Below are 12,591 nucleotides of genomic sequence, written 5' to 3'. Positions count from 1 at the left end.
CATCCCAACCATGTGCCAACCATGGTGAGAGGCAGGTGGACAGGATGCATGTCCCCACCACAAATCCCAATCCAGGCAACACTGGTATGGAACTGTATTACATGTTTCTTTAAGAACAGAATATATATTTGGAGTCTAAACTACCTGAGAGTTCTCTCTTAAACTCTAGCAAAACAGCTTTTTATTGTTGCAATATTTTTATATCAGAATAAACTGAGGCCTTAAGAGATTGTGGGTGAAATCCTGACCTATTGAAGTCAATAAGCATTTTGTTATGTCTTCAGCAGGGCTAGCATTTTACACTTTGGTCTGCTCCAAGGTAAAAGACCAAGCTGATGTCTCAGCCAGGATTAGAACCCAGGATTGTTTCTTCAACCCTGTTCTCTAAGCAGCATCCCTAACACTTTCTTCTTGTTGTATTAAAATCTAAATTCTCACCTTTCATCTTTAAGAGTCCTCTGTGGCATTGTATTCTCAGTTTGCTACATTTCACAAGAGATATTCAGGAAAGCCTGTTTCTGAACCGCATACTCTTCAAAGCTTTAATTTTTTATCTTTTATTTTGAATATTAAAATACTGAGCAAGCTTCTTCCTTCTCATCTGAAAATGTATTGTTTTCATTTAAATAATGATATTCCCTTTTATGCATGGGTTCTCTTCTCAGCTGGCGCATAAACTCAGCTATCCACATAAAAGGCTGCCTTCTCTGTTTGTGTGATTGATTGAAATGCAGAGTGAGATGGCAACATGGATAAAAATAGAAAGGCAATCAGTGTGACTGGGCCTGCAATAGATTCATATACAAGTGGAACTTCTCCCCAGTGAATCCTGAAGAGTTTTTTCTCTGGACTGAGAGGATTTACATCACATTAGTTAGTCACTGGTATAGAAATCTTTTCCTGCAGCTTGGGAGTTTGGAGAATTATAAATAGAATGAAACCCTAACCACAAACTGAGTCAGCACAAACTATGAGTTACTTTACTTCCAAATGCAATCATAACTGAATGAGATGCATGGTCTGAAAATACAAAGATATGTTCCTAGGCCACCAGTGTATTCTGACCATACATTAATTTGTAAATTGACAGTTCCAGATCTAGACTGTCCCTCTCTAAAGAAATCAGTCAGATTGGCTTTCCTGTTGATGACTGATTGAGTGAAATCCAAAGTTAAATTTAAAGTTTTTCTTAAAGATTTCTAGATTTGTATATGGGTGCTGTACAGTTACTCTGAAAGCAGCACAAACTGTTGACCCCACAAGTAGAGCCATCCCTAGGCATACATAGAGTATGCAGCTGTGTAGGGCACCACTTTGCCACCCCTGTGCTGCACCTGTGTATGCCTCGCACAGCCAGAGGAAAGTGCTGCCTCAAGCAGCTTGCCCTGCCTCCCAGCTCCGGCCCCTGGCTTGTACTACACCCTGCCTCCTGGCCCAATCCCCCAACCTCCCTGGCTCCCTGCTTTGCCTCCCAGCCCCTGCAGTCCCATCCTCCAGGCTCCCACTCCCTGCTCTTACTGTCCCCCAGCTCTGGTGGCCCCAGTGTCCTAGCACCCTGCTCCATCTCCCAGCCTGCCACTCTGGTGGGAGGCACTGCTCAGCTTTCCACCTGCTCCCCAACCAGCCTCCCTCCCCTGCTTCTGCTGCCAAGATCTTGAGCACAGTTCCCGCCCCCATTGCAGAGCTGCTGCCCTGCTCCCCAGTGCGAGGGTGCAGGTACTTGGGCTGCATAGGGCACCTGAAGACGTAAGGATGGCCTGGCCCGCAATACGTGGTGTTCCCTGTGGTACTGTTTAGCACTATGAGAACGGGCATAGCAAAATTTAGCTAGAGACATTGCAAATACAACCATCCTACAAAACATTTTTTGCCACTCTTTAAGCCAACTGAATATAATAAGTTCCTGGTATCCCTGTTGATCTATCTCATATTTCTCATGTACTCATCACTTTAGAAGCTCAGGAAAAACAGAAACAAAGGTGTTTAAAGTGCATGTGGGAAGAGAACTGGAATTAGAACTCCAGGCCCCACTGAAGTCAATCGACAAAACTCCACTGACTTTAGGGTAGCCAGGATTTCATTCCTTCTTTTCTTCCTCCATTTTTAACTCTGTGTTTATGCATTTGTGTGCACATGTATGTCAGAGATAGAGTGTGTGTGTGTCTGTGTGTGTGTGTGAGAGAGAAAGAGATGATCCTGATTTCCAAACTTCAAAAGTCTGCAGAAGAGGCTTCTTTCTGTTTCTATCATCAGACCAAATCCTAAATCTAGAAGGGGATTCCCTAAAATGCTGTTACCAGTTTTCACCTACAGTAGAAATGTAGTGTTTTCCTTGGCTTCTGGGTAATTTTAATGATAAAAACTGCATATTAATAACGCATATTTCTGCTGTTTAACTGTTATAGAAAATGTTGCCTATCCTCATGTTGCAATGTCTTTTTCTTTATCACACCTGGGATGAGAGAAAGAAATAACAGGCAGTCCTCTAAGGACTGGAAACAAAAATAAACTCAGTGACTGACTAGTGAAATTTCTATTCTTCTTTACAGTAATCACTGAAATGCTACTCTTATAAATAGCATTGACAGTGCGGTAGGTTTGTACTCCATTGACAAAGGAAAGGGAAAGTATATGGTGAATCATATCTGTTTACAGGCAATTTCAAGACAACTTGAGGGTATTAGAAGCACGGGTGTCACTGACTTTTAATAAGCATTGTGCTGCTAAATCGGTCAAGCACTTCTGAACATCTCCCCCTACTATATAAGATGTATATCTACCATTCAAGTAGAATAACCACAGAAAATTAAAAGACACAGGTTACAGTTACACTACAGTGCTCTGTCTACAGAAGTCACTGCTGGAAGAGGATTCTCTTGACAGAGAGCAGCCACACACCAAAGCCAATTGGGAAAGTGCTGCGGACACACAGCAGACAGGGCTGCCCAAAGTTGTGGATGCCCAGTCTGTGGAGAGAATGCCCCATCCCCACCTCCCACCCAGCATTCGCACAGCTTTTTTGTTGACAGAATCCGTTGACAGCAGTGTTATGCCTCATGGCTTTGAGGCCAAAGACTGCTGACTGCCGGCAAAAGTGCTGATTTTTGTCGACAGACCGTCAACAAAACACAATTTGTGTGTGGACGGTCCACCAGTTTTGTCGACAAAGCTGGGGTTTTGTCGGCAAGATTTGCTAGTGTAACCGCAGCCACAGAGATCCATGGATTTTGATCAGAAGAAAAAATGTAAATAAAAAATAGTGTTCCCTCTTATTTTCTGTGCCGTGGTAACAGTACTAGGAGCAGCAGCTTTTCAACTGTCTCAGTCCTCTTCCCATCCTCCACCTTAGGGCTTGGGTTATTTGAGAGTGCTGAGGAGCTCTGTTTAAATAGCTCTTCTCTCTGTGGGCTGAGAGAGAGGTATTCAAGGGAGTGGAAGTACAGCTCGGTAAAACAACTTTTTAATTTGTCTTTTCTTTCTTTTCTCATAATTCCCAGCCTCAGAACCCAACTTGAAGGTACGTTCCAGGTTAAAACAGAAGGTGACAGAAAGGAGAAGCAGCCCCTTACTCAGGCAGAAGGATGGAAATGTTGTCAGTTCATTCAAGAAGAGACTGTTTGAGGTGACAGGTAATTAAAATTGGGGAGATTTTGTCAAAACTGCAACTGTTAGCAGGCTGCTTAGAAGACCTGAAAAATAGTTTAGTGGGAGTGTAATTGTGTATTTAATATAGGTGAGGAGAAAGATTTCTCTGTCAGAAAAGCAGTCCTACTTAAGGTACAATTTTATACAATAAACTGTCTTATTCACTTATGAGAAAAGTGCTGCCAACTTAAAAATCACACTTCCATCAGAACACATTTTCTTATATATAATAATATGAACAAAAACAACCCCCAGCATTGTTATAATAAAAAGACATTATAAGGAAAAAATTCTGTTTGTTTGTTTCCTGTGTGTGTTGGTAACACTTTGTATATAGTCACTTTCAGTGGTTCAGTGTTGGTTTATTTTATCACTCTCTTGTATTGTCCTGTGAAGAGTGTAAAGCTTCCTTGGGCTGTGTAAGGAGGGCGGTGAGTAGCAGCAACAGCAAAGCTGAAATATAAACTAAAGAGACAGATGTATGTACAGAGTTGAAGAAGGAGGAGTAATCAAGGGACAGCAAGGGAACAAAAGAGCCTATATAATGCTTTCAAGGGATTTAAAAAAAACTTTTAAAATACTAATATATAATGCTAAGTCTAAATGTTGCACTATCAGAAAACACATTAAAATACTTAATAGACAAAATTCCTGTCCCTTTAATTTGAACAGGAGATGAATGAATAGCTCTCATCATATTCCCAGTCAAAAAAGGAATGTTAAACCCATATTAATCTCTTCAGGAAAAAGCAGACCTCTAGGAATGTAGAGTATGAGCACTATGCAGATTTTAACATATATAAACAGTAGTCTACCATGCTTGCAGATGGCTCCATAGCCAATATAATTCAGGTCATCAATCAGGAAAATACTTAAGCACACGCTTCTGGCACATACCTACATTATGTCCTGAATGGTATGTTCTCTGAGACTGAAATAGAATAGAGCAGTGGTTCCCAACCTGGGGTCCACGAAGGTATTACAGGGGGGTCCATGAAAAAAGAAAGATAGAGTATTCCCCCGGTTTGCCTGATTACGATTTGCGCTTAACTCGCATTAATGCGATTTAAGTGCAGATTGAAAGTGCTCCAGCCCCTGACTCCCCCACCTGGGGGAAGCAGGGAGGAAACCCGTTGGCAGCGGCTGTCTACCCACCGTGCTCCCCCAGCTGGTAGAAACCATGCAACCCTCCCATAACTTGGGGGACTACTGTAAATCAAAAAGTAAATCAAAATGATCATAGAAAATATGTTTTAAATGTATTGCAAAGTTACAATAAATTATTATTTTTAAATTAAATATCTTTCAATAGTATTATTAATTCCCATCTGTAAATCTGTGCTGTGGTTTCCTTTTTCATTTAATTAATTGTATATAGAAGCTAGAATTGGGTTTGATGGGGGTCCGCAAAATGTTTTGTGCACGGGATACTTGGGGAGTCGCACTAGTGAAAAGGTTGGAAACCACTAGGATAGAGCATTATTTTTCAACACTATGGCTGTGTCTAGGCTACAAAAATAACTTTGAAGTTGCTTACTTTGAAGTACAACTTTGAAGTAAAGCAACTTCAAAGCTGAGCGTCTACACACATCCTACTTTGACGTAGGGCACTATTCTATTCCCTGGAATCGAGTAAGGACTTCGAAGTTGGGCTCCCTACTTCAAAGTTAACTTCGAAGTGAGGGAAAAATGTGTGTAGACTCTCTGCCAGCTACTTCAATGTAGTGCCTAACTTCAAAGTTAATTTGGAAGTTCATTCCTAGTGTTTCTAGTGTATGTGTGTATTTGCTTGTTGTTGGGTTCGCCTGCTCAAGAGGAATGGAGTGCAATACCAGCACTCTAATTAATGCATAGGTAATGGACACAGATTTAACTTTGTAATTGCTCGACTAAAGATTGAGCAAAGCGTATTCAGGCTATGAGCACACATGATCAGTCCTCCGTTTAGTCAAGAGAAAGGCTGGTCCCCTTTTGCAACCTGGAGTAACCAACTGCAGCTCTTCCCATTGTCAGATGCCAGCTTTGTGTACTCAGAAGAAAAGTAATGGTGAACCATCTGGCAGCTGAGAGTTCTGGAAAGGATGCTGTACTGGGCTTTTGGCTTTCAGCAGCAGCCCATCATGAAGGGAGGCAGGAGGTAAAGTGACAGCCATTTAAGGATCTCTGGGCTCAGTTACCAGAGGATGCTGCTGAAAACTGAATGGCCCTGATGAGACCTCTGAAGTGTAGGAACCTGGAAACCATATGAAGCTTTCTAAAGATGAATGTTTGTGTCTATATATAGCTTCTGTGAAGTAATTGAAATTCCACCTGCTTTTTGGCTCTCTGTGTTTTCCTGGGGAACTGAGATGTTTTGAGTGAGAGGGCTTGTGCAAATAAATATATAGGAAATGGTTTGTAATATCCAGTAGCCATATGCCCCTATCTCTCAGGTGTCTGCCAGCTTAATTTTTGATGGTATGATCTGACAGCTTAGTTTCTTTTAGACTGAGCAGGATACAGATTTGATGTAAGTCTTCGGGGTGTCTTTCCCTGTGTTAGGCTTTCTCTGATGTGACAGATGTCCCAGAGTTTAGAGAAGTAACTGAACAGTTTGGACAAGATGGGCAATACATGAAATGTCATCTTGATGATTTTTTCCAAACATGGTGGAGGATACCTGCTTACTTAGAAGTGTTGCATGGACTAATGAGTTTGATGAGTGAGGTACAATGTTTTCAAAAGAAAGAACTTGAAATGTGAAATGATGGTTAGCCTTCACAACCTTTTTGAAATCATATGTTTGACCACTCTTCCTGGTTCCCTTTGTTTGGATGTGTCAGCCTTAATTGGCTTTGATTTTTAGAACTCACCAAGGTATTTTGTTACCTGAAGTATTTACAGACTTGTTTGAATATTCATTGGCCCATTTTTCAGTCATAGCAGATGGTGCTGCTTGTAATTGGAAGGGATTTTTAGTAGTTGCAAAGGAAAAGTTTTGTACCTGAGAAAAGTTGCAGAGACAGAAAAAATTAGAATGGAAGATTTTAGGTTAGTTAAAATTCACTTTGAATTCTTTGTGCACATTTGAACTAAGTAAATGAAGAGGTCAATTATCTTTTAATAATAAAGTATACTTTTATATATTTTGTATGCTCATCAAATGGTATGTATGTTTAGCATTAATGTGCCATTATCTCATATGTTATCTTTCAAAATTAAGGCTGAACTTTGCTTTGAATTGTCCCCTATGCAGGCACATTGGAATCCAGACTCTCAAATGTTCAGGCATAGACTGTTTTCAGTGTCTGGCTCATTAATCTGTATAGAATAGGAGAATTCACAACGTTTAGGCCTGATTCTAGGTTGAACATCTCTAATCCAGAACTCTTTTGTCTGGCAAACTCTGCAACCCAGCATGATTTTAGTTAGCTGGATGACCACTTATCATGGGCGTGGTCAAGTTTCCCATAGTCCCATTATGTTTGTTTGTAGCCACCAGTCCTGGCTCTCAGGGTTCTGTGCTGTTATTTAGTTGTAATTTACCCCTAAATGTCTTCTAAGAGCCCAATAAGCAATGGAAGTGTTAGTAATGTGCTAGATAATATTGACCTCCCATTGTCCAGCAAAATTGTCTTGTCCAGCGCTGATCAGATCCCAGTGGTGCCAGACAAGAGAGGTTCAACTAATAATAGCTCTTGTTTGACACCAGTGCATCTCCACTGATTTCACTGGCATCACACCTGTTTTTACACTTATTTCAGTGAGATGATACTCAGGCCCTCTGTGTACAAGGGCACTTAATTAGTGCTCAGCTGGTTATATATATATCTGCATCTATTAGATGGAGAAGTGTTTAATTAAGTCAGTGCATCTCACTGGTTTTACATCACTGTATAGATATGACATAGTTGGAACAAATTAAGTTCCCTGTCCAGTAAGTGCATTTTTAGGACAGCTTTTATCAGTGTTTATTACAGATTAAGTGTGATTGTGACATGTATGCAAATGTAAAAGAAAATCACTCTCCTGTTCTTAATCGCCAGGGAGCAGCTGAATATAACACTTTCCATAACATTGCTATCCGCCCAAGAGATTCCCAATTAATTTCACAAAACTGGTGTTAAGCATAATTACTGAATTTGACCTAACAGGTCATGTATATCATTATCCTGGGCTCTGCAGGTTGGTATCTTATTGCCTATTCTCTCTTTCCTGACAGTCCATACATTCCAAGAGAGAGGCCCATTCCTTTGTTATGCACATATTTTCAAGTGATGTTCAAACCAAACGTTAATGAATTTAGTAAAAGAACATTACCATAATCATAGATATAGTACATGACTGCATATGAAGACATTTCTATTTTAATCCTGACTCTCACACTGACTTATCAATTGTTATTTATACATGGTAGACCTCTGAGTTACGTGGGGATTGCATTCCACGCAACCCCTGTGTAACTCAAATTTCGCGTAAGTCTGGTTACTGGATTCCCTGGGCTCTCAGGAGCCAGGAAACTGACCAGCCCAGTAGAGCTGGTCAGTTTCCTGACTCCCAGAGTGCTGGGAAGTGGGAACCAGGCGAGAGTTTGGTTCCTTGTCTCCCCACCACTTGTCGGACCCAGGAAACTAACCAGCATGTGGCTGGTCAGTTTCCTGGGTCCTGCAAGCTATGTGGGAGCTGAGAACCAAGCTGCAGACCAAGTGTCTACCCCAGCTGGGGGAAGCTGGTGAGAAGCTGCACCATCGCAGTTGTCTCACACACACCCCTGGCTTTGCCAGCTGGGGGAGCCCGGCAGACAGACAGCTGCTGCAGCGTGGTCTCTTGCAGCTCTTAAAAGCAAATCAAAATTGTGAAACCGGCAGTTACTGTACCTGAAAGCATAATCCCAGAACTCACTTTTTGCCATTGACTTGGTTGTTATGTTTTCCATCACACTTTGTACATAGGGCCACCCCCATCAGCTAAAGTGAGAGCTGATCAAATATTTCCTTTTTTTTTTTAAAGAAAATGTATTTGTCACTAACAGACTAAAGTAAAATTAATGCAACCGCTCCCCTCACCCCACCCACACACAGAGACAATGATAATAAAGTGAGCTTTTCCAGAAAGAAGGAATTGTCAGTTTGGGGGTTATTTTAACAATTAAAATCGATAATATTTTTAACAAAAACATTTCCTGAAAGGCTCTATGTTATTGGTTTATTGATGGGATAATGAAGTTGAGTAACATATTCTAGTTGGGAGTAGGAACAGGTTCTTAATGTCACTAGAAAACCTCCCCTCTTCTTTAGTGACGAGGTGTGCAGACCTAACAAAGATACCCAAATAAGAGAGAACAAAGAATTGGTGATAGATTTAAATTGATACCTGGATAATTAAAGACAGGCTTGCGCACAGCAATTTCTATGAGGGGGGCACTGCATTTTTGTAAATGTAGATTGCATTTTTTTTAAATATAAAGGAATTCAAAATAGTCATGCAGTGAATGTGCATAAGAGAGGTTAATAAAAAATTTGAGCAGAAACGATTGATAAAATGATTTTGTTATATCATACAATTTTTATAGTAATAAAGGCTTTATAGAAATTACCATCTGGGTCTGGCTATATCATCATAAATGAAAAACAGTACTCCAAAATATTCCAGTCCTTGTCTTCAGAGTTTTTCAGTTAGGACTGTGTATAGGCTACTAATAATGACATAGATTTTAGGTAACAGCAAACTTTTCTTCAGGGCAGTAAGGTCACAGGAGTGTCTAAGACATGTTCATAGTTTCCCGTTGCTAGTGGCCAAGGAAAATGTAGTCCACCCAGGGACAGCTCTCTGGGAAGGGAGCTGGCTAAGGAACTACAGCTCCCAGAGTGCATTGGTTTTCCAAGTCATTCTGTGCAGGCTACCCCTGTACAGCACAGCAGGGAGGAAAAGAAAGAAACAAAACATGGGGGAGGTTGCTGATCACACCCTTTGCACATGCATGCATGTGTGTGCATGTGCACACACACACGTATATATCATATGGGCCTGAAAAGTGTTCTATATTTTTATCTCTGTTAACACAATACATTTTTAATTTTAGTTATGTCTTCCCTTGTTCTGTACAAAAACACTCATTGTCATAAATATAGGATTAATAACAGTTAAATATGATGAAGACCAACTAGATCTTCAAATGTATTTCTTAACAAGTCCAGAATATCTTCCTCTGGGGATCTGAGGCTGGTATTGTATTGCCTATAGCAAATGTATCATTTCCTAAACTGATACTACCTTTCATCTTAGCCAAAACTCCTGGGAGTCTCTGCACCAAGACTGGGTAAATTATAGTCCTCAAAATGCTATTTTAAGATTTTGTATGCTGCAAACAATCCCTTATACCTTGCTGACAGAGATGTATTGCAAATGGTGTATTATTTTTTATTGGTTACTCATATAGAGGTTAGTCCACAACTGAATACTCTGGAGCCCTTCCTAAACAGAAAGGGAATGACAGTAGGCCCCATGAATTGATGACATGTTATCGTGACCTTTGCAAGTCTACTGTTTTTGTCATTTTGATCTCTCACAGAGGCAGAAGAGTATGCAATAAAACTACTTCCTTTCCTTTTTCCTCATTAGGAGTTCTGTTTGTACATCTCTGCCTGCCACCGAGTAACTTGCCATCTTTGCAGGAAACTCAAGTAATAAATTCTCCCTTTGTGCAGAAGGGATCAAGAGGGGAAAAGAATCAAACTATCTATACTTTTAAGGATGGAAACAAATTGGGACTGAGAGAGAACTCTTAAGACAGCAAAAAAGTCCATTCAGACAGGAAAACTGTTTTTCTGAAAAAGAAAGGCTGTGCCATAAGTAATATATTGTTCATCATAATCACAGCTGGATTTCTGTGTTACTTATAAATTCATGTGTGCTTAATCTGTTTTTCAGAGTCATCAGTTAGTAGCAGTTCCCCAGGAACGGGGCCCAGCTCGCCAAGTAATGCTCCTACTGGAAGTGTGACAGAAAATGAAACCTCACTCTTGCCATCTAGTTCTCAGACTGAGGTAAGAATAATACATTCCCCTTTTTGACCAGGTAATTGCTTAGCTTTTTTAGAGCTGGAAGGGTTCCAAACATCCTTTAAAGACCATTACTCTGATTTCCCTTCACCCCTAAGCCACAGTTCTAGTGTGTAATAGAGAAACATTTCAGACAGCAGTGGAAAATGGTCTGTGGCAGAGAGACGACGGTGTGGAGATATATTATGGAATGACTGTTTTGATATACCATATTAAACACTGGCATCTTAGAAACAATGAAATGATATGAAATAACACTAGCATATCTAAACACCTGCTCCATGATACTGGAAGTGCTTTGAGATTTTATTTGGAGCAAATGATACTCCAGCAAAATGTTCTTTGCTCCCCCATGCATGTAAATGTAAGGCTACGTTTTAAGCACTGGAATAAATTACCTAGGGAGGTTGTGAAATCTCCCATCATCAGAGATATTTGAGAGCTGGTTAGACAAAAGCTGTCAGGGATAGATGGGGATTGGACTTGATGACCTGTAGAGGTCCGTTCCAGCTCTATGATTCTATGATTTTACCTGTCTAGGGGCTTGTCTATACATGGGGTTATAGCTCCTTGACTACCTCTAATTAACTGCCTGTGTGGACAATCCAGACTAATTCCATGTATAAGCAAACTCCTAGGCGGGGTCTACATGACACAGCTCTCCCAGCAGCTCCATGCTAATAAGCAGCCTCGAAATAGCAATTGGCTGCTCATTAGCATGGTCCCACAGCTCATTAGCATAGCCGTGCGAATGCTCACTCTTGACAGAGGGCGGTGCCAACAGAAAAGAGGCCCTATGGACATGCCCCTGCCAACAAAAATTCCCTCTGTCGCCAACCCCTTATTCCTGAATTTTTTCAGGCATAAGGGGCTGGTGACAGAGGGGCTTTCTGCTTGCAGAGGCACATCCACATGGCCTCTTTACTGCTGGCACCGCCCTCGGCCGAGAGCAAGCTCTCGCATGGCTATGCTAATGAGCTGTGAGACCATGCTGCTCATTAGTATGGACCTGCCAGGAGAGCCACGCTGTGTAGACCCAGCCTTACGTATGCTGAGTAATACCTTGCCCTGTAAGTCATCTGCTACAGTTTATGCTGGCTCGGGTCCAGGCCAGTCCTTGTTCTGAGTGCCAGCCTGGAGCACAGGAATTCTGGGAGTTGAAGTTCCTTAGGAGCAGAGGAACTGTAGGCTACTATAAAATATGCAGGGAAAGGGGCCATATATGTGTATTTTTTTCCTTAATATGCAGGGTAGCACCTAGCTAGGGAGGATCTTTGGTGACCAGGTTTGTAAGAATGGTGGTCATACACGCAGAGGAAGGGGAGTCAGGGAAGGAGCCGGGGTGGCGAAGTGGGGCGTATTGTAGAATGCAGGGAAAGAGACTGTGGGGCAAGACAAATATAGAAGGAAGACCAGAGAGGAAAGTGAAGCAGTGGCCATTGAATTTGGAATGGGCAGTCACCTTCACTCTGGGTTTCTAGGGCCAAAGCTGTTGCTCCCCTATGGTACTGAAGTGCCAACTACAAGGGCAGGTTTATACACCTCACAGAGAGTGGCTTATACAGACCCTAGCAAGAGGGCTATGTCCCAGAGTCACAGACTTGTACTGTGAATTCTCTGTTTTGTTTACACAGTCGGATAAGACTTTTGGGGTTTAAACGAAGAGCTAAACTCACTGAACAGTGAAAGAGAGGCTCTGAGCCAATTGAACAGTAGCTGTACCTGTGTCGGTGAGGTGAGACACCGTTATATAGTCCCACTGATATCATTGGAATGCTTGTACAGTAAACCACTACTCAATATCAGTGAAGTTGCACAGTGAAGCTATGATGGCTTCTGATGTAAACATAAACCACAAGAATAAAGCATACTCACCAAAGCTATGAATAAAGAAATAAAATTTTAC

General features: G+C 41.3%; 1 protein-coding gene across 1 annotated transcript in view; it reads left to right on the top strand.

The window, feature by feature from the left end:
• LOC142007955 (histone deacetylase 9-like) overlaps positions 1 to 12,591 on the top strand; it is a 488,069-nt gene that overhangs the window by 441,238 nt on the left and 34,240 nt on the right. Inside the window, 2 exon segments of the mRNA XM_074984651.1 lie at positions 3,498 to 3,629; positions 10,555 to 10,670. Of these exon segments, the coding sequence (XP_074840752.1) occupies positions 3,498 to 3,629; positions 10,555 to 10,670 (248 nt within the window).

This window comes from Carettochelys insculpta, chromosome 2, assembly GCF_033958435.1.
Source record: "Carettochelys insculpta isolate YL-2023 chromosome 2, ASM3395843v1, whole genome shotgun sequence".
Classification (NCBI taxonomy): Eukaryota; Metazoa; Chordata; order Testudines; family Carettochelyidae; genus Carettochelys; species Carettochelys insculpta.
Note: the sequence above shows the minus strand (reverse complement) of the source record. Positions and strands in the feature narration are given on the sequence as shown.